The sequence below is a fragment of the Thermobia domestica genome, chromosome 11 (assembly GCF_964235325.1).
Source record: "Thermobia domestica chromosome 11, izTheDome1.hap1.1, whole genome shotgun sequence".
Lineage (NCBI taxonomy): Eukaryota > Metazoa > Arthropoda > Insecta > Zygentoma > Lepismatidae > Thermobia > Thermobia domestica.
This window is the reverse complement of record NC_137464.1, coordinates 251,674,432-251,698,437: the sequence shown is the minus strand read 5'-3', so window position 1 is coordinate 251,698,437 and position 24,006 is coordinate 251,674,432. Positions and strand designations below refer to the sequence as shown.

Here is a 24,006-nt window from a genome sequence, read left to right as displayed (position 1 = left end):
ATCAATATTATGTCCTAATAACATACGTAAAACAGGTTGAATTCGTGAAATGATTGAGGTTGGACTGAGCGTAAATGTTTTCATACCTGCGTGCAGTTAGCCCCCCCTCATGCTAAATTTAAAATTATTTTTATGTCAATCGTTTGATCATCGTTTGATCAGGTTTGATCAACAATTTTTAACGTTTGATCAGCTTTACTAACAGAAATATAAGCGATATTTAGTAGGGGGGGCTAACTACACGCTAGCCCCCCCTTCACGTCAGGTTCGAAATTTTTTGATGCCAATCGTTTGATCATCGTTTGATCAGGTTTGATCAACAATTTTCAACGTTTGATCAACTTTAGTAACAGAGATATAAGGGTTCCAAAATGGGGGGCCAGCCCCCCTTCACCTCCGATTCGACTTTTTCTTATGTCAATCGTTTGATCATCGTTTGATCAGGTATGATCAACAATTTTTAACGTTTGATCAGCTTTACTAACAGAAATATAAGCGATATTTAGTAGGGGGGGCTAACTACACGCTAGCCCCCCCTCACGTCAGATTCGAAATTTTTTGATGTCAATTGTTTGATCATCGTTTGATCAGGTTTGATCAACAATTTTCAACGTTTGATCAACTTTAGTAACAGAGATATAAGGGTTCCAAAATGGGGGGCCAGCCCCCCCTTCACCTCCGATTCGACTTTTTCTTATGTCAATCGTTTGATCATCGTTTGATCAGGTATGATCAACAATTTTTAACGTTTGATCAGCTTTACTAACAGAAATATAAGCGATATTTAGTAGGGGGGCTAACTACACGCTAGCCCCCCCTTCACGTCAGATTCGAAATTTTTTGATGTCAATCGTTTGATCATCGTTTGATCAGGTTTGATCAACAATTTTCAACGTTTGATCAACTTTAGTAACAGAGATATAAGGGTTCCAAAATGGGGGGCCAGCCCCCCTTCACCTCCGATTCGACTTTTTCTTATGTCAATCGTTTGATCATCGTTTGATCAGGTATGATCAACAATTTTTAACGTTTGATCAACTTTACTAACAGAGCTATAAAAGTGAGATAAGTTTGAGAAAGAAACAATGATAAATTGCCACCTACCAGGGGAAACATCCGGTTATCTACCCAGCGACGCAAATCTGTATTCAACATAGGGGGGGGGGGAGTGACGGATAAGACCGTTAGCAATTTTTTTAAGATGTTTAAAATGTTTATAAAGTTGAAAAACAATGCTGTGGAGTATCAGTAAACTAGAATTGTCTTTAGGGATGCGCACGAGACAAGATTTGTGGCTGTCTGGTCTCGAAAATGTTCTGTCAAAGTGATGTCTCGACTCGAAAAACGTATATTTTTCTATTGGAAGAGCCGTGTCTTTACTCGAATTTTGTCAGGAAATTCCTGTCTCGACTCGTCTCGTGCGCATCGCTAATTGTCTTCAACATTGGGAGACCTGCAGGGGCAGATTTGAGGCTATTCTGAGAGGACTTAAATTTCTTCTCACTTTCCTTTGTGGTAATCGGACACAAATAATCATATTTTCCCCAAAACACATTTCAAATCGAATTATTGGGGGGACAGTCCGCCTCAGTTCTAAGATTGGAGGGGACTCATCCCCCCGGAGTTTTGCCAATGTATCTACCTATGCAGAAAATTAAAGTAAATCGTAATTCTGTATGCTAAGATGATGGACCAATAAAAATCTCTTCCCTGAAGGAAAAAGAGTGCAGAAAGTTGGAGAGTATAAATTCTCTTATTTTCGTTTCAAGTGATTCAAATAGCGCGTTGTTTCACAATAATGAGACAAAGGGAGTCAAGATAGGTATGTAAAACTAACATGAAAAGTTTTTTTTTTTTTTTTTTTTTAACTCTCTTGGACCATGGAGTAGTGAAGAAACTCCTGAATCAGCAACATCAAATAACAGCTGAAGCATCTTCATGCATCAATTTACGGTAAGTACCGTATTGTGATCTTTCGTGTACAGTCGGAAACAATAATAAGTAAAGGTAGAGGTATAAGAAACAATAGGTCCAACCTATACTTAATATTGTTTCTGACTGTACATTTACTCTTGCTTACTTCTTACTTATTTCTGTATAATTTCCTTGTGTGGACTGCTAACAAACTTTAAACGTTTAGATACTTGTGTGTCCAAGGACGTAGACATTTCGAGACCTTAGGCGACAAATATTTCGGCGTCGCTTGCTCCCCCCCCCCCTTCGGTGCCTTCACTTTGATGAAACTTACACCTTTCTTAGTATCTGTTAATAATTATGTTTGCAAGTTTCTACAAACATTGGAAATTATATACAAAAATACATGTTATTATCTTTGCTATTTTATTTCAAAACTTAACTTTCATATTGATGTTTGTAATTTATATCAGATTGCACTACTGTAATACAAAAGCAATGCCGAAGGCGTTATTCAGAGGTATATATTTTTATGCATTTTGTACTTTTAAAGATTTTACATAAACATTATTCTTCTCGTGCTAAACCGAGTACTTCTACCAATATATATAGGTATATAGTGTATTATAATTTATACACTATGTTAAGTGTGGCAAGTGCAAACCATCATATCTTTCACTTACGAGCCGCCACCGCTATCAATTTTACTTTCTCCTCTACCTAGGACATTGTTTAGCTTACTTGGGAAGAACTAAAATATATTTAATTGTTATTTATTTGTAACGGTGTTCGTCCGACGGCATTTTCTTTGATAAGGACACCAGTGACCGCCATGACGTACAAAGCAGCCGCAGGTTCCCGTGTAAGCTATTTTTAAAATACCTGTATATATGATTAACATTTTTCGAAGGCAAAAGTAAGGTAACTTTTTTGAAGAGATCAGGGGTGTAGCTAGCAGGTTTAAGTAGGAGGGGCCCTTCGTTTTTGAAGAGGGGCCAGCTACAATGTATAAAACAAACAAACAAAAAAAAAACATGTGTTGAAGTTAGTGTTTTTTGAGACCTGAAAAATCGGAAAATTTTTGTTTCCTTCCGGAAAAGTAAAAACACTGGTATTTACCTTATTATTATTATTATTATTATTATTATTATTATTATTATTATTATTATTATTATTATTATTATTATTATTATTATTATTATTATTGCTTTTTCTCCATAAATTATGTTCCAGGTAGTTTTTATTATGTTTCATCAAGAACTACTGAACCGGACCAAACATTATACCTTTGTGTATAACTATTTCAATTTAAGCCCTTGGACACACAACCTATCTATAAAGGTTACCAAGAAAGTTATATCGCTTTTTCACCCAACACCTTCGAACATCGATGTATTACCTATGGCTAAGACTACCTGGAAGATTAAAGGTAGTCCCCATTAGCGGATTCCATCGCGGTAGAACTTCGTGGAGCGTGAAGCTAAGAAGATATCAAGTGAATTTTGTATATCTACTAGGGATTTGAACTGGCATCCTCTAAGGTGACTGTCCAAGGGATGCAACAGGTGATAATCGTACGGTGCAATGTCCGGGGAGTATAGCCGATGCAATAGTGTTTCCCATTCAAAGCGTAGAATGGTGTCCCGGGTCATCCTTGCCACGTGGGGCTTAGCGTTATCCTGTAACAGGAGGGCCCCCTTGTGATTCAGAACTGCTGGCTCCACATCTTTGAGTTTTCCTTGGACACGGCTCAACTGCTGACAGTACACAGTTGCATTGATGCTCTGACCAACTGGTAGCAGTTTAAGATGCACGATGCAGCGAGCACTCCACCCAACACACACGAGAACTTTCTTCTGGTGCAGTGCTTCTTTCGACTGTTTTGGAACTGGTTCATGGATGCTAACTAATGATGGCGGCACCGTGGAGCTTCGTACAGGTCCCACTTATCATCACATGTCAACACCCTGTTCAGAAATGGCTCGTTCCTCAGACGAGACGACAAAGAAACACAGGTGTCTGTTCGCGTTGCCTTCTGGCCCGGAGTTTAATCATGTGGGATCCATCGACCAACTTGTAGTGTTTCCACAGTTGATGGAGGTGCTGCCGAATGATTTCTTCACTTATATTGAATTGTAGTCCCAGTTCCTCACACGTCTGGCACTGTTAGCCTAAATTGCTGCTTGCAGATCTTTATTTTGTACATGTGTTGGTCTTCCGGCATGTGATGCGTCTTCGAGTGTTTCGTCACCGTCCTTAAACTTGTTAAACTACCACTGCACTATCCGCGTACTCACGTCACCCTCACAAAAGACCTGGCATATCTTCTACTTCACTGCAGCGTCATTTGACCCCAGTTTGAACTCGTACAGCATACACGCCCTTATGATTCTGTGGAGGTCCCATATTCCCTCTGTCCTTACACAAGTTCCCGGAATAACTGAACTGTCACAACCAGTTAGTACGTTGGATATACCCACACCAACAACTGACCTTCGCCTTATCTCCATTCGCATTCAACTCACGGTGTGAGGGCCAATGGATCACATACCTCTACAAAAAGGGACAGAACATTCTTGGCTACCTTTATACATAAGACTGATCTTTGGAATTGCACTTAATTTCTTTAAGATTTCCTGACAAAAATATTTATTTATTATTCGTCACTAAAAAACATAATTATTTTATTAACAGCTATATATCCTGTTACACATCAAGTAGCATTAAAAAGAGCGAGTGAAATCCGAACTGAAAAACTGAAAAAAAAACACGTTATTTTCCACTAAATTTTCCATCTGATAAAAAAATTAAAAAACATTAGTTACATCTAAAAATATATAATATCGTTACTAATTAGTTTAGTACCGTTGTTTAATGGTAGTATTTGAAGTACCTTGTTAAAACATTTGACTTCAAACTGTCAAATATGAATCGCAGTAAATTGAAGACTTCGGGGCAAAAACCCGTCAAGTCCAAAAAGTGAGAGTGTAAAGGAGATAGCTTCACAAGGTTTTCTCGCCATCGGATTTTCTTCAAACTTGGCACATACTAGACCGAAAATAAATAGACACTTTTTTTTGTGTCTTTTGGGAAATAAGTTAAGGAGGCCAAAGGGCCCCTTTTCAAAAAAGGGCCTCCTTGGTTAAAAGGGCCACATTAAAGAAAGGAAACTCTGCCGATGGAAAGATGACTTAAAAATAGGAAATACGTGTTTTGTCGTTTTTGCGAGAATAGAGTTATAGAGGGCAATGGCCCCCTTCGAAATGATAAAGGACACAACCCTTAGGAATTTGGATTTCCGTGGAATTGCTTGAAACCGTGATATGTTCTAGATGTTATATTCCTAAGAAAACGTCTCAATAGGCACAACCACAAATCACTGACCGTTTGACCACTACGAGGACACTTTTTTAAAAGCAGCCGAGCCGAAGATAGTGATGTTCTGGATTTCGGTCAAAATGACAGAAACCGTGATATGTTGTAGATATTGTCATCCTGAGAAAAAGTCTCAATGGACACAACCACAAATCACTAATCGTTTGTTCACTACAGGGCTACTTTCTTGAAAACAGCTGAGTACAACGATGTTCTGGATTTCAGTAAGATTGAGTAAGACTAAGATATGTTGAAGATCTCATCATGAGAAAAAGTCTTAATGGACACAACTATCGAATTATGACCGTTTGGCCACTACAGGCTCAGATTTTTTAAAAAACAGCCGAGTATAATGACATTTTTTATTTCAGTGTAAATGAATGAAACTGTGATACGTTGTAAGTCGTGATCCTGAGAAAAAATGTCTAGGACATTCTAGAGTTTTCCTTCGTCTCACAAAATAAGCATCTGAATGTTATCTACCGGTATGCTTAAATAATATTGGCCGCTACTCTTCCATCCCTTTTTCGGGTTGTGAGATAATTTTGAACTTTTCATGATTTTATACAATTTTACCAGAATTCCAGGTATCCTTACCTTCTTCTGTTTTAAAAAATGTGGCCCCGTAGTTGCTGAATGATCACTGATTGGTGTTTGTGTCCATTAAGACTTTTTCTCAGGGTCACAATATCTACAACATATCACGATTTCAAGCAATTCCACCGACATCCAGAATACTGTTACATTCTGTTCTTTTTTTAAGTGGCCCTGTAGTGGCCAAACCGTGATTGTTTGGTGGGTGCGCACGTTGAGACTTTTCTCTGGATCACAATATCTACAACATATCAAGGTTTCAAGCAATTCCACCGAAATCCAGAATAACGTTACCTTCTGCTGTTTTCAAAAAAGTGGTCCTGTAGTGGCCAAACGGTCAGTGATTGCTGACTGTGCTTATTGAGACATTTTCTCTGGATCACAACATTTACAACATATCAGAGTTTCAGTCATTTTGGTCGAAATCCACAATATCAGGATATTCGGCTGCTTTTAAAAACATGGCCCTGCAGTGGTCAAACGATCAGTGATTTGTGGTTATATCCGTTAAGACTTATTCTCAGGATCACAATATCTACAGCATATCACGGTTTTAGTCATTTATACCGAAATCCAGAATGTCGCTATCATAGGCTGTTTTAAAAAAAGTGGCCCAGTAGTGGCCAAAGGATCAGTGATTTGTGGTTGTGTCCATTGAGACTTTTTCTCAGAAATATCATATCTACAACATATCACGGTTTCAAGCAGTTCCACGAAAATCCGATTTTCGTAAGGATGTGCGGGGTCCTTTGTCATTTCGAATTGGGCATTGGCCCTATAACCCTTTTCTCGCAAAAACGACAATACCGGTATTCCCTACTTTGAAGTCATCTTTGCATGGGCAGAGTTTAGTTTCTTTAAAGTGGTCCTTTCAATCAGGGGAACCCTTTTTTGAAATGGGGCCCTTTGCCCCCTTCAACCTATTTCCCGAAAGAAACAAAAAATACGTGTCGATTTATTTTCGGTCTTATATATAAGTGCCAAGTTTGAAGGAAATCTGATGAAGAGAAACAGAAAATTATTATTTATATATAAGCATTAAAGCTGTCGTTTGGGGGGGAAGGAAGTCATTTGGGGGGCTGGCCCCGTTGGGAGCCCCCCGTGGCTACACCCCTGGAAGAGATAAAAAACAATGCAAGCCGTTCTCACTGTCATGGCACCCAAGCAGGGGGTTCCTCACACCCTTTTTTATGCTAGTCACTTTGACCCAGGTGGATGAAACAAAGATCAGCAGTGTGTCAGAGATATAAACATCTACAGTAGAACCGGTTTTCTTTTATCTTCATTAAAATAATAATAATAAATACAAATTTACACTTGTAGAATGCAATAATTCCGCGTGAGTCGATGAATGCTTTAACATTGTAATTGAATCTGGAACACTATCACAAAATCATTGGTGCATTGTTACTGGTTCTTAGTGCAACAACCCTTAACGTTAGTGGTTCATTAGTGTAGGTGCTACAAGTAAAATATAATTGGGGTCATGATGAACTTGCCCACACTTCAAGCACTAATGAAAAAATTTATGCAATTCGTTAGTGCATCATTAGTACTTCTAGAAAAAAAAACACTTTGTATGGAATTTGATTTCTGAAATTGTCCCCCCACACCAAAAATCTTGAATAAATCCCAAAATATGGTAACGCCAACATTACTAGTAGTGCTCAGTGCGTTTAAGAGAACTAACGATGCACTTACGATTGCCGTTAACCCATGTAATCTATCTATGTCAGTTAGTATGAAATTAGATATTTCTGAAGTCGGACCTCCCACCGAAAATCTTGAATATGTCCTACAATAGGGTAATACTAACCTTAGTGCTTAGTGCGTTTTAGTGCACTAATAATGTACTAATGATGTGATAAGTTTGGTGAAAATCTGTCTGCATAAAGACGGGTGGCGAGCAAACTTCATATGAAGAAAGACCCCACCAAAAATCTTCAAAAACTCGTAAACTCTGATAGCACTAACGTCAGTTCTTAGTGCACTAATGTGCACTAACGATGCACTTCCGATGGACGACGTTTGGTGTAATTTTGGAGATGTGAGGGGCCAACATCAGACACGTAAGTTGATGTTTTGTTCATGGTAGATTGCGTAAGTTTAAGGTCAATTTTCTCGAAATACTGGGAGGCCACAATTTTTTAAAAAAGTTGTGCAAAAGTGTACAAAATTCATACATTATTTTTGTTTACTTAAGTCATCGGTATGAAGATTCCGCACTCCAAGTTGATGGTTGAGTTCGAAATTTTAGAGCTAATTTTCTGGAAACACAGGGTTGAACAAAATTATTTGAGTTTAGTTGATTTTGAGTTTAACGTCCTTTCAGCAGCGAGGTTATATGATGCGGGACCTACTGATTAACGTGGAATCCGAACCACATGAGCTCCCGCTAGGAATCGAACACAGATCTCCCACATCAAAGGCGAGTACGCTACCGCTTAGCCACGGAGGAGCTCACAAAATTATTTGAATGCTGTACAAAATTCTACGGGACAGGTACAATCTTATTTGCTTAGTATATGTCTGATATTGACAATCGGCACTCCAAGTTGATGGTTTGATTATGGCAGAAACCACAACTTGAAGGACATTTTCTTCGAAATACAGGGGTATACAAATTTTTTAAAAGGTGTACAAAAGTGTACAAAATTCGTAGATTATTTTTGTATACTTAAGTCTTTGATATGAACACTCTGTACTCCAACAGGATCGTTGAGTTAGAAACTCTGACGGTAATTTTCTCGAAACACAGAAGTGTACAAAATTATTTTAAAGGTGTACAAAATTGTACGAAATTCGCATATTATTTTTAGCTACCTAAATCTCGAATCTGGTGATTCCGCACTCGAACGTCAAGTTGGAGTGCGGAATTTTGATCGCAAATTTCTGGAAACACATGGGTGTACAAATGTTTTTAAAAGATGTACAAAATGTGTACAAAATTATGAACATGTTTAATACGTGATTTGCCGATTTCCCCCTAATAAATATTGCTTATATTTCTGTTAGTAAAGCTGATCAAACGTTAAAAATTGTTGATCATACCTGATCAAACGATGATCAAAAGATTGACATAAGAAAAAGTCGAATCGGAGGTGAAGGGGGGGCTGGCCCCCATTTTGGAACCCTTATATCTCTGTTACTAAAGTTGATCAAACGCTGAAAATTGTTGATCAAACCTGATCAAACGATGATCAAACGATTGACATCAAAAAATTTCGAATCTGACGTGAGGGGGGCTAGCGTGTAGTTAGCCCCCCTACTAAATATCGCTTATATTTCTGTTAGTAAAGCTGATCAAACGTTAAAAATTGTTGATCATATCTGATCAAACGATGATCAAACGATTGACATAAGAAAAAGTCGAATCGGAGGTGAAGGGGGGGCTGGCCCCCCATTTTGGAACCCTTATATCTCTGTTACTAAAGTTGATCAAACGTTGAAAATTGTTGATCAAACCTGGTCAAACGATGATCAAACGATTGACATCAAAAAATTTCGAATCTGACTTGAGGGGGGGCTGGCGTGTAGTTAGCCCCCCCTACTAAATATCGCTTATATTTCTGTTAGTAAAGCTGATCAAACGTTAAAAATTGTTGATCATATCTGATCAAACGATGATCAAACGATTGACATAAGAAAAAGTCGAATCGGAGGTGAAGGGGGGGCTGGCCCCCCATTTTGGAACCCTTATATCTCTGTTACTAAAGTTGATCAAACGTTGAAAATTGTTGATCAAACCTGATCAAACGATGATCAAACGATTGACATCAAAAAATTTCGAATCTGACGTGAGGGGGGGCTGGCGTGTAGTTAGCCCCCCCTACTAACTATCGCTTATATTTCTGTTAGTAAAGCTGATCAAACGTTAAAAATTGTTGATCATACCTGATCAAACGATGATCAAACGATTGACATAAGAAAAAGTCGAATCGGAGGTGAAGGGGGGGCTGGCCCCCCATTTTGGAACCCTTATATCTCTGTTACTAAAGTTGATCAAACGTTGAAAATTGTTGATCAAACCTGATCAAACGATGATCAAACGATTGACAACAAAAAATTTCGAATCTGACGTGAGGGGGCTAGCGTGTAGTTAGCCCCCCCTACTAAATATCGCTTATATTTCTGTTAGTAAAGCTGATCAAACGTTAAAAATTGTTGATCATACCTGATCAAACGATGATCAAACGATTGACATAAGAAAAAGTCGAATCGGAGGTGAAGGGGGGGCTGGCCCCCATTTTGGAACCCTTATATCTCTGTTACTAAAGTTGATCAAACGTTGAAAATTGTTGATCAAACCTGATCAAACGATGATCAAACGATTGACATCAAAAAATTTCGAATCTGACGTGAGGGGGGGCTGGCGTGTAGTTAGCCCCCCCTACTAAATATCGCTTATATTTCTGTTAGTAAAGCTGATCAAACGTTAAAAATTGTTGATCATACCTGATCAAACGATGATCAAACGATTGACATAAGGAAAAGTCGAATCGGAGGTGAAGGGGGGGCTGGCCCCCCATTTTGGAACCCTTATATATCTGTTACTAAAGTTGATCAAACGTTGAAAATTGTTGATCAAACCTGATCAAACGATGATCAAACGATTGGCATCAAAAAATTTCGAATTTGACGTGAAGGGGGGGCTAGCGTGTAGTTAGCCCCCCCTACTAAATATCGCTTATATTTCTGTTAGTAAAGCTGATCAAACGTTAAAAATTGTTGATCATACCTGATCAAACGATGATCAAACGATTGACATAAAAATAATTTTAAATTTAGCATGAGGGGGGGCTAACTGCACGCAGGTGTTTTCATAGTTAGGAGCCTGGATATGCAAACCCGCTTAACGTGGGGATTTAATTTTGTGAAATTTGGTACATGTCAAGCTATTTCTTACGGTTTACGTCATCTACGTATGAATAATAGTTAAGGTATTTTTACTACATCACAAGACGCCTGATTGTGTGAAGTGAATAAGTAGCAACGCGCGCATTTAAGATGTTTACATTTCCATTGAGTAATTGCGATAAACGATTGATAACATTCATCGAGCAGGTTTTGGCTTTTTTTTTTCCTTTTTTACGTTGTAAATTTCTTACGTTACCTCCTTCCCTTTTCATGGTTATTACAATGTCATCTTACTATTATTTGCAATGTCACTTCCTGCTGCACATTTCCGCTGACTCAAAACTACCAACTGTTTATTTACGTATGAATAATGCATGTGTACGACAAATATCATTGATAATATTCGGAATACTTGTTTCCCAGAATAGTTATGAATCAAACTAGTAGTACTACTACTTCTTCCATACCTTTTTTACGGTTAGCTGGAATCAGCTTTTTGGACTGCTGTCTTCCAACTATCTTGTGTCGTATCCACTGTACCACGTGCGTCTCTGGCAGGGGGTACGAGGGAGATACGTCCCCCAGTATGAAGTACAAAATATTCCTGAAGTATTCTTTTCTAATTTAATGTATTTACTAAGGACAGAAAAACATATGAATAATAATAATTATATTTATTTGGAATATAATTTTCAGGTTGTGAAACGATTATAACAGGTTTCTTAATATGTTTCAAGGGGTCCGTGAAGGTAAGCAAAAAGGTAACAAATGGAATCGAAGATAATAAACAGGTTAGGCAAGTAGAAGCATTTAAATCACTTTCTTTGATGCCCTCCCCGAAATTTATCATGCCAGAGACGCAGGGGCGGATCCAGGACCGACTTCTGGGGGGGCGGTGGGTTGTCATACTGCTACTTTTAAGGTCTCCAAACTTTGGGATGGGTTTTATATATATATATATATATATATATATATATATATATATATATATATATATATATATATATATATATATATATATATATATATATATATATATATATATATATATATAAGAAAGTTTCCTCTTCTGGATCCGCCCCTGCAGAGACGCCAGTACACTGTACCATATCGTTCTTAAATCTCCTCACTTCTTCTTTGGCCGGCCTCCGGCTTGTTTTCTATTCAATTTTATAGCATCTACTCGGTGAGCTACTTATTCCAAAGGTCGTCGTCTTACATGCTCAAACCATCTCACTAGGGATGACTCTAAAGTTCAATCTTGAATCTGGGGATAACCCAGGCGCATATCCAGAAATTTTCAATGGGAAGAGGGGTTGCAAATTTTGGGGCAAAACTTTCATACAACATAGGCCTATTTTGTGTTGAACATGAATCCAGATATGCAAGTATGGCTATTACACACACACACACAAACACCCCCATATATAGGTATATACTGTATTTATACATTAACAATCATGCGCAGGAGCCGAATTAGAGTGGGACTTTAAAGCGTTCCGTTCCGCTGCAATAAGATATTCGCTTGTTAAAAGTGTTTGTTCTTGTATATGTAGTGGGGGCTTTGAGGTGAAGAGGGGGGGTCATTCTGTTGTAAATTTGTTGATTTTTGTTCTGCATTCCGACAAGAGTTTTGAATTTCGTGAGTTTTTCTCTTATCGCTGCAAGCAGGGGTAAAAGTGGATCTGAAAAAGTAGGGGAAGGATAAGGTAGTGGTATGACATCCCGCCGTCCCCCTGCCTATCTTTGCCCATTATAATTGTTTTGGAACTGGGGGGACGCCATACTTATTTTTTGGAAGTGGGGGGACGGCGTACCCCTGCGTTCTCCCGCACTTTTACCCCTGGCTGCAAGTGCATTAAAAACCTTTACACTCAATGGGAGGCAGGGCTCGAGCCGGGTGAGCCCCCCTTAATACGCCACTGGGATAACCTATATATTTCCTGAAAGAGTTTGTTGAGCAAGTTCCAAAACAACAGGTTTCAATTCCTTGCCTGGAAGTGACCCCACCCTTTCAGGGTTGGCAATATATATAGAACAACTTGACCTATATATCCTATATATATCAAGATGTTCCGCATGACTAGTAGATTAAGAATATAATATGTACTACCCAATTATATCCTATATCAAGATAATAAACCAGAAAATGATTATTTCATTATAAATACCCTATATTAGTGAACCTCACTATCACGCCGTAGGGTGATCGTGAGACAGTGTGAGTTACAGGCCCTCACACCTTAAAAGCAAAGGCCAAGTCCTGGTAGTACCATCTTGCCAGGACTCTTACACATAGCCAAAAACTAAAGCAAAGTTCCGGCAAAATACATCCAGCCGGAGCCGCCTTCGCTCTCATTACCCAGGCCTGAAGTGTGATCAATCGGGTTTATAAAGCTACAAAGAAAGAGCTGTTCGGATCGAGTAAATGAACTCAAATTACACCACGACTAGCTATCCCTTGACCTATTAAACAACTTGTCTAGATGAGCAATTGACGAATATATAATGAACATACTGATCTGACAACGTGTATACGTGAAATCGTGGAAAATATAAAAATTGAAATACGTACACCGAATGTATCACATCTAGTCACAACAATGGGTATATTATTTGTGATACCAAACGACTGACTGTTGACTGGATATTATGGATATGATTTTGTGAACTTTACAAGTCCACTAATATAGGATATTTATAGTGAAATAATAATAGTTTTTTCGGTTTTATTTATTAATATAGGATATAATTGAGTAGTGCATATTATATTCTTAATCTACTAATCATGCAGATCACTTTGATATATAGGACATAAAAGGTCAAGTCGATTTATAAATAATACATCAATAATGAAGGAGCAACTCAAACAGTTTTTGCTACAAGTGTTCAAAGTGAGCACAATTCGTCACATGGCTTATGTCGAGTCGATAGGCGACTTCTTCCCAAACCTTGATCAGTGTGTTTGGAGTAATTGTTGCTACAACTGCTTAAATCCTCTTTCTTAAGTTGGGTTGGTCAGCTGATAACGGAGGCATATTAGCATGATCCTTCATGAATCTCCAAAGGTATAAATCTGATGAGATTAGATCTGGTGAACGTGGAGGCCATGTGAAACAAGGCCCATTAACTTTCCGCCAGGTTATGTCCCAAAAAACACATTCAATTTAGGAGAGTCTCGTTGCAACTGTAATATCTCGTGGGTATTTACTAACCCTCAGATGCGAACATTATGAGTGTTCACATCGCCTCTAAGGTGTAATGTCGATTCATCACTGAAGACGACACCACCCAGAAAATCTTCATCGTTATGCAACAACTAGTCGCCATCTTTGCTACTAGCGCTTTCTAACGGCAGGCAGAGGAAACAGTACATGAGCATGCGTGCGTACAAAACTGTTCGAGATGTTCTTTCATTTGATGTATTGTTTGTAATTGTAAGTTAATTGTAATAAATACCACAAGCCTTAAAATCCTGATATTCATTTTGAAACACCCTGTATATAAGATTCGTGTTTAGTTACAGTGTTATTTAAAGAAAAAATGATGATTGGATGAATGCAGTAACAATATTTACTTCTATCGAATGAATATATCAAATAAATACAATACTGGTACATTATAATAGACGAATCCTTTCGCGAACTAGAAAGGTTTGTAGGAGAACGGGTAAATTTAAACTCTGAACGGTGATAACCAGAAATATTTCAGGCTCAAAGGCAATTATATTTGATAGTAATTGTGTACCTTAAGTAACGACTGAGGGCATAAACTCATAAACTGTTTAATTTTTATTTTCAGGAATTAGGTCTAAACATCACTGATGAACAGCTTTCTCAGATGGAAGCCAATCTCAAGAACATTGATTTCAAGATGGCGGCGGAAGAAGAGAAGCTGACGAGGCATGACGTTATGGCTCATGTTCATACTTTTGCCAAGTGCTGCCCTCTCGCGGCCCCTATTATTCATCTGGGAGCCACCTCCTGCTACGTAACGGATAATGCGGTAAGACTTTATAATTATAGGTGTTTGACGCCGACTCTGTATTGCCATTTCGCTTGTGCATAATGGTATTTTGTTTCCAAACATAATTCCAAAATTCTCTCGCTTTAAGTATTTAGGAATGCAGATAAAAGTTGTTGTGCTGCAACCAGGAGGTTCCAGTTTTAAGTCAAATAACTGACTTATTCTGAAATCTCTCGCAAGATTAATAATGGAATGGCATCTTTAAAGGATATGCATTAGGTTTGCCAACCATATGATAATTTATCATGATTTATCATGATATACAATAATTTAAGCTTTAATGCTATATACGATAATGTCCTTGAGATAATATGTGAATATACGATGATTTAAAACGCACTTTTTTTTTTTTTTTTTTTAAAAAAAAGTTTTTAAATGTGCAAATAAGTTGTAGATGTACATTAAATAATTATGAAACACTCACACACATAGGTTCGTAAGTTATTCCCGCTAAAATAAATCAATAACGATTCAAGAATTGTCAGATTGTAACCTTGCAGCCATTCTTTAAATTCAATTACGTTTTCGAGCGGATGGAAATAATAATGTTGTTCAGAGTAGTGTTAATGAGAATTTAAAAAATAGTCAGGACATTGATGCAGATTGGGAGTTTGACAGTAAAGATTACTACATAAGTTATTATATATTATTGCTATTATTAGTAATATTATACTTAATCATCACGTCATAACGAATATACGTTAATTTTAAAGACGAAAAGCGATAATTTTGTTCTCTGAAGTTGGCAACTCTGATAGGCCTTGTTTTATTATTGATGGTTTCTGGGCTAAAGTAGCTTTATAACTGCATTAGACGCTTGTGAATCTCATAGTATATTATAAAAGTAAAACTGCTTGTTTAAGGTGAACTCCGAAACTAATTTGAACTAATTAGTTTGAAGTAGTTTTCTCCCAGATGGTTATAGGCTATCCGATATTATCATCTTTTAACTTGTGAACTGACCAATAGCATGCAAAGTATTTAAAAAAAGTAAAATAGTAAAATGTTTAGCAGCCTCACTGATTCCTTAACTGAATTCCAAAATGGATTAAAAAGTGCTTTTAAGCTAATTATACTAAAACTACGTTGATAACAGTAACTGTAGAAATTGGAAAAATTTTACCCGAATGTTGAATGTGTTATCTCGTATCATTGCAAGTACATGTTAGACGAAATACTTGCCTACTAAAAACATAGAAAGCATATATGTGATGAAGAGAATGTGTGTCTACAATGTCGAAAACTAGATATTTTATTTTTGTTTGGAAATTCTAAACTGTTACATTAGTCAATCGAAGTGAGAAAAAATTAAAAGAATTCAGAAATAAACAATGTATTTTAAAGATAATTATAAAACTTGTCGATCAAATTGGTACTAACTCATTTCAATTTCAGCCTATGTCTAAAATATTCATTTAAGGTGGATGGTATTGTTGCTAACATCATCAATTATAAGAAACTAACTCACCCCTGAAGGTTCGATGCCACGTTCATAAAAGCTTTCCATTGGCTTCTGTTCTCAGCCAACGGGATCCAGTTTCTGCTTTGTATTCCTATTTCTGTGAGATTCGTCTTAATATTATCCTCCCGTCTGCATCTAGGTCTTCCTAATGGTCTTTCTCCGGTTGAATTTCCAGTTAAAGTTTTGAAGGCATATAAATTATGTACTTCCCCGGTACGAAATTTCCACCATTCCCCATTCCCATCCCTCTTGGGTCTGATCTTCGCCTCAGAATTATATTTTCAGATTCAATTAATTGTATGATTTATATCATTTCAGAAGAAATTGTTTTATTAATAATGCATTTCATAAATGACAATTAGTTTGTATATATATTTCATTCAAAAGTCATTTCGCATTATTTAAATTGGAAACAATAATTGCATTGCATTGATCACATTTTGAAACCATAAGCCCGAGACTTACTACTCAAAACTACCCTTGTAAAGAAATTATTCTTTGTGTGACTATAATTTTAGAACCCTTCAGACCTTCTTTTTCTAACTAAACTAACTAACTCAATGGCCTATGGAACCTGGAGGTTCAATGCAGCGTTCACAAAAGCTCACCATTGACTTTAGTCAATTGAATCCGGTTTCTACTTTGTTTCCTATTTCTGTGAGATCCATCTTATAATTGTCCTCCCATCTGTGTCTAGGTCTTCCTAATGGTTGTTTTCTGATTGGACTTCCAGTTAAAACTTCGAAAGTGTTCCTATTTTCTTCTATTCTGGCTACATACATGACTTGCCCACCTGAGCCAACTAGATATGATGACGCTAACAATGTTTGGTAAACCGTATAAATTATGTACTTCTTCGTTATGAAGTTTCCACTATTCCCCATTCCTGCTCTATTTGGATCCGAATATTCGTCTCAGGATCTTATTCTCAAATACTTTCAGTCTGCGTTCTTCTCTCAGGGTAAGCGACCATGTTTCGCAACCATTTATTCTGTCGACGAATTTAAATTAGAAGTGTTCAATTGTCCTTAAAGGACCTGTTGATGATCCATATGATCCGCAACTAAAAGAAAACTATTTACAAAGTTGTGCATAACAATTCATTGTTATTCAACACTGAACTACAGTCTAGTCTGCTGGCAGATATTTCTGTTGAAGTTTCATTACCTTAATTGATACGTAGGAAATTCTGTAACTACTGTTATGAGGGGCGTCCCAAGAAAATTTTCTAGGAGGAGCCCATCTCCATGATTGCTATATACGTGGTTTGCTACATTACGTATACATTTTCGTGAGCCAGACTGAGGCCTGGACCCCACCCTACCCTCCCCTTCGGGCGCCCATGACTGTTATTCACCAATTAAACTCAATAATTACATTTGAAAAAAAAAAGGTATATTAAACAATCATTCACATGTCAGCCATCTTGGAAAACTACTAGGTCATCAGCACTATTATAAACATCAAACAATATTCACACTACACAACGAGTTAATTATTTTTTTATTTTTTTTAAAGAAGTGTGTTCATAGTTTTGTCAAAGATAGAGAAGTATAGTATACGTGAAATGGGGAATAAATTTAAAAACATCACGAACTGTACGAAGTAAGAACTTAACACTATGTTAATTTTTCTGCTTGGTACATTTGGTATATATACACATAAATGTTTTCTCTAATCTTTGTTTTTGATGACCATTGGAAGTTTAATTTTCTATGACTTGTGTGGGTACGATTCACGTTTTGTGCTTATAAAAATACCATAGGTCTTGTCAAAATAGAAATATTGCTAATTCTTGAGCCTATGTGTAAAATTTGATTTGTTCTCATGCGCGTACACTAATTTCTAACATGTATGTTCAGAGTGAAAGTAAAATTATATATGGTTGAAACAAGTGAATCCCGAAGCGGGAATGGAAAACTAATTACTTACGAGAACACACACATATATATATATATATATATATATATATATATATAAACTATCACATAACACTGATAAAAACACACTATAAACACTGTAAACAGCTATGAAGCGTCTGCAATATTCAAGTTTTAATTTCTTTCCTACTTCCTGTTTCTCTCTATCTGATGAAGCATTTAGCGTAAGAGCTTATCATGTGAAAAGATCAATCCTTACCTCAAGCATCCAAAAGAATGTATTTCCACGGAAAATTTCGATGTTGGACTTACCTTATCATCAGTAACACGAGAGACAGATGTTTATGAGAGTCTAACATCGAAACATTTGCAGAAATACATTTTTTATATACTTGTTGTAAGGATTGCTCTTTTGATATAGTTAATATGCAGCCTATCGTTTAAACCAGGAATCTTCAAACTACAGCCCGCGAACACCCCTAATCCGGCCTGCTACAATTTGATTAAATTGTAAAATCTGCTACGTAAATCATACAAAATAATAATAATGTCTTTATACGACCAATTAAGGAACACAATAACTTATATAAATAATAAAATATATTTTTAATTACAGTTAAAATGTTCTGAGATTTATCCTAAAAACTTACAATAAGTGACATATATAGGTAATTAACATAATGAAATTAAACATTATAATTATGATCAATGAGATTTATGAGGCTGTAACGTTCTACTGACAATTGTTTACAGTTGTGGATCAAGTTTACTAGTGGAAATTATCAGCAGTGACTTCAAATGCTCATCAGTTAACTAAAATCTGTAAATATTTTTTGAATATTTCATTTTGGAGAATGTTTTTTCACACAGATAAGTAGTTCCGAATGTGGAAAGAATGCCGCGAACAAATTTATGCAACTTACTAATCAAACTGTATGAGTGGAAGACACTTATAAAATTCCAGCAATGATAAATTTAAATATTTTTCTTTAAAAATATCACTACACTGCAAATGAGTCATTTCCATTTGAATCTCTTTGTCAAGGGCTTCTATGTTGGCGTTAAAAGAATTTTGAAAAAATCTTGATGTCGTTTGCAATTACATCAAAATCTAAAAAGCGAGCCCCAAAATTTATTTTTAAATCTCTCAAAGCTCCAACAGTAAAATCTACCGGGAATGAAGTTCCAGTTTGCTGAATGTTTGGCATGTACTACAATGCGTGGAACTTTTTTTTTTTTTTTTTTTTTAATTGGGTTTGAAACAAAACTTTTTTCTTTTTGTCAAAAGGACTTAAGAGCCTGCCTTACTAAAAATAATACAAAATTTACCATTTTTCTTTTGCTTGATTATTCATCAATGAAAGGAGATAATGAAATGCAAGTCACCACAATCATAGATAATGCTATTCTACAACAGAAAATATGAATCTGAAGAATGTTCAGTGTTGCAATCCATAGAAATTACAGTGTTGCCAGAAAAACAATTTCCCTAAAATCTAAGTTAAGGCAGCGAGTAGAGGAACAAACTCAACTCCATTTGGTTATATATCATATTGTTTTGGTTTCTTGTGATCTACTTTTTAATTAACATTATTATTTAGTTTTAATAACTGTATGTTAAAACTATTTTGTTTATTACAAACTAAAGACAACTATTATTTAAAAAGTAGTTCACAGGAAACCAAAACAATATGATATATAACCAAATGGAGTTGAGTTTGTTCCTCTACTCGCTGCCTTAACTTAGATTTTAGGGAAATTGTTTTTCTGGCAACACTGTAATTTCTATGGATTGCAACACTGAACATTCTTCAGGTTCATATTTTCTGTTGTAGAATAACATTATCTATGATTGTGGTAAGTTGCATTTCATTATTTCCTTTCACTGATGAATAAACAAGCAAAAGAAAAATGGTAAATTTTGTATTATTTTTAGTAAGGCAGGCTCTTAATGTGAGTGTATAAACCAGACAGAAGCTGGTTATTTTTTTCTTTTAATTTTAGATTAAGGTGATTCATATGTTGTTAAATCTGTATAAAATGCTAACTTCCACAACCACTTATTGTTGTCTAACTCAGCCACACGACGACGATTCTTTTCATCCAAGAAAATTTCAATTATTGTTCGGAGCACAAAAAGTCGCATTACTGTATAACTTTACCGTAGCTAAGCCAGCGTACTTCTGTATAGTGTGATAGGTCATTTTCCTCCAATCTCTTCAATAAACTTGAGGAATTGACAATGATTGAGCTCATGTGACCTGATATAATTAACAGCTAACATGTTTGGCTTTAAAACTTGTAACATATCCAAGTATTTTCCACACAAAGACCATTGATGAATAGGTAATACGATTAATAGTTTTGAAGCACCGTCATTTTCTACAGCCAAGAGAAACATCATCTTTATTTTTTCCCCTTACATGTTTTTGCCACCATCAGTAATAGCACTTTTAATTTTTTTATATTAAAGGTTGTTTTTCTAAACATCATTTTCAACTTCTTTAAAAAAATATATTTTTCAGTAGTTGTGCTGTAAACACTCTGAATGTGAAGAAGCTCTTCATACACTTTATAATTTTTATCTATTTCTCGAATAATAAGTACACCTGAGCAGTATCTGAAACAGCTGTTGACTCATCGAGGTCCAAAGAGAACCACTTTAAAGTGTCGATTTTTGTCAGTCAATTGAATTAATATATTTTCTGCAATATTATCTGCTCTTGAAACCACAGCGCTGACCAACTGATGCTTTCATTTTTTTTTTTTTTTTTTCTGGATACATTTCTTTTACAGCTGCAATCCTTAATTCGCCGTCAGTAAAAGGTTGCCCGTGTTTCGCTATTGAATGAGCCACGCGGAAGCTAGAACTAGTTGCTGCTTCTTGTTCAGCGTTTATTTATTTATTTATTTATTTACTTTAACAATTGCTGAGATTTCAACCCTCTTTTCAAAGATTCAAGTCTTTCTGTAAGTTTAGAGTAATTCTGAGAATGTTTAGTCTCTTAATGACGTTTTATATTGCATTCTTTGATGACTGATATTATTTAATTGCAAATTACGCACATTACCTTATTCTTATTACTTGACTCAATCTCAAAATACTGATATCCCCAATGTTCTTTAAATATTCTGCATTAAGTAGCTATGTTTTGTTTCTCTTCCATATTTATACAAATCCACACAAACGGAACGTAACTTCAAATTAAAATAATGCTAATTAATACCATTACAAGCCTAGTTTTTGAACAAATAGAATGCATTGGTTTTATCTACTCACAATTAAACACACTGTATTTTCACTAAGAAACTATAGTCACAAAACATACTACTCGCACTATATTTCACTTTTCAGATCGCACTTGTCGCTCCGAACTCAAAATTTGGATCTGTCCAACTCTCGGTTGTCTTCTGTATTTATATCATCCATCCTCGGTGCGCAGAGCATGTTCGAAAACACTCGAAATCACTCGAATCTTCCAGACAAGCAATAACACAGCAGAACTTTTCCAGAATATGCTTTAGTTCTGCTACTCGCTACAAGATGGCGCAGTATACTTCGACTAATCAATCATAATTGATATTTTGCGTAATTTCGCAGCTCCCCACAAGATAGCGCTGGAGCTACAGAGTTAGCTGGGTCTTAGCCCTTGAAACTTAGTAGAGCAGTCATTGTGACCCTTAGGGTTAAAAAGGTTGGTGACCTCTAGTTTAAACATTACTGCACTTTTTTTTTAGAGTTGTATATATTGGTAGTTAGCATGTTTTAATTTTTCTTTGCAGGATTTAATTGTGTTAAAAGATGGATTTGACATCCTTTTGCCTAAGGTAGCCAGTTGCATTAATCGTCTCTCTAAATTTGCAGAAGAGTACAAGGATTTGCCAACGCTAGGATTCACTCATCTTCAGTGAGTATTATATCTATATCTATATCTATATCTATATCTATATCTATATCTATATCTATATCTATATCTATATCTATATCTATCTATATCTTGTAGTTTATTTTAATCCATTTAATTACTACTACCATTTATTATTCTTTTGAAAATCTTATTATACGGGTATTAAATGTATTGTACATTGTTACATTTATATGAGCTGTTTGAATGCAGACCGAATAAACTTTGTTTTCGTGCTGTGGGTAATTGGCCGTTATTATGGGAAACAATACTTGACACGAAGTGCTGTCTTTTGGAAATGGGCTTGGCGTGACTGTTGCGTCAATTTCTGTACTTAGTTTGTTGTGGATTAAGGTTCGATGTGAAATATGCGACACAAATAATTTCATATTTAATCTCAGAAATTGGCAAAAATGTAGATAGATAGTGCACTCTGGTGTTAGACAACTCAAATAATAATAATAATAATAATAATAATAATAATAATAATAATAATAATAATAATAATAATAATAATAATAATAATAATAGCTATCATTGAGTATAATAATAATTATTATTATTTTGATTTTCTGTTTTTCACGGATATGAAATAACAAAAGCAAAACATTTCTTTAATATTTGTTTTTGGCAGCAGTTCGTGTCAAGTTGCCACTGTTTCCCTAGAGACAAATTTTCCTCACCATGAATATGTTGTTAGTTTGGTCTGGCTTCATACAGCTTATGTATTCTGTCGTGAACAAATAAATGAAATGAAATGGCACGAATAATGTCCTTCGGAAATGGAAAGTTATTTTTGAACGCTCAACATTTTCAGTGGTTTAGGGTATCGATAGTGGAATAGGAGTCTGTTTATTGGAATTTTCCTCTAATTTGAAATAAAAAGTCTTTAGAGTGTAGTGTAATGGGATATTTTGATGGGCGTGCTAAATGAAATGAAACTGGAATAGAAAGATCGAAGACTCATAAGAAACTTATATATGAACTAGGACGTAAGATGAAAATAACAAGTTACGAACTTACATTTAAATTAACTCATTACATTTCAAAGGACATTGGGCTTCTGATGTCAGAGGGGAAAGATAAGATTGTCAGATAAAAAGATGAAGACATTGCCTAGGCCCGCAACTTCAAACTCACTTCGGTTTCTTGGTGAGCAGCATCAAAATTACTACTACAGTTATTGTGCATCGGACTAAGAAGAAATCAGTGTGCTTGAATTCGGGGTTCTAGGTAATGCTCCCTGTAATTTTATCTTTCTCTTAATTTTAACGCCAGCCTATTGAAACATTGGGTAGAATATATTATTAATTTGAATGCTTTTTTTTTTTTTTTTTCGCTGTAAAGAACCATTGTAGAAATCAACCTCCATTAGCTTGTATTTCCTGGAGAGGGTTAGAGTAGCTGGAAAACGGACAAATCCAAAAATGATTGGAAGGTTGTTTTCGACAGGGGCGATGCAGGTTCTTTTGTAGTCTGAGTCTTGTACCATGGAAGAGGGAATAGTTTTATTATATTTTATACTTTTAATGCCACGAAGTTAATTTCTGTACTAAAATTCCTGTTGATCTTGTCATTTTATTCATTTTTGAATTGATGCTGAGTCAATTATCGTACTTCTTGAAGTGTTTTTATTTTCTTATTTATTTATTTATTTATTTATTTATTTATTTATTTATTTGCAAATAACCTATTTGTTATCGTTGATCGGGTTTGTAGGATGTAACGTACATGTAATCATACATAAATGAGCTATTAATTATATTTTAATGTATTTTTTTTTTTTTTTTTTTAGATACGTACACGTTTCTTCTACCTTCTAGTTTTCTCGTTACACACAGAATACTCACTAAAAGCAATGACGCAATGTTGCCATCTAACACTATTGCATTGAATCATCTACATTGTCTGTTAACTAGTGATACAAGGGCGCAAGAAATTGTGCCCATGGAGCAAGTTGATACGAAAAGAAACGAAACATATTTCCATGTCA

At 35.8% G+C, this 24,006-nt stretch overlaps 1 protein-coding gene across 2 annotated transcripts in view; it reads left to right on the top strand.

Annotated features, from left to right (window-relative positions):
* Adsl (adenylosuccinate lyase) overlaps positions 1–24,006 on the top strand; it is a 647,432-nt gene that overhangs the window by 585,266 nt on the left and 38,160 nt on the right. The window contains exons 4-5 of one of the 2 annotated variants that reach the window (XM_081732033.1): positions 14,542–14,745; positions 21,892–22,016. In XM_081732033.1, the coding sequence (XP_081588159.1) occupies positions 14,542–14,745; positions 21,892–22,016 (329 nt within the window). Of the gene's footprint in view, positions 1–14,541; positions 14,746–21,891; positions 22,017–24,006 lie in introns of those variants that run through there. The other variant, XR_014127537.1, reaches the window with a different exon arrangement.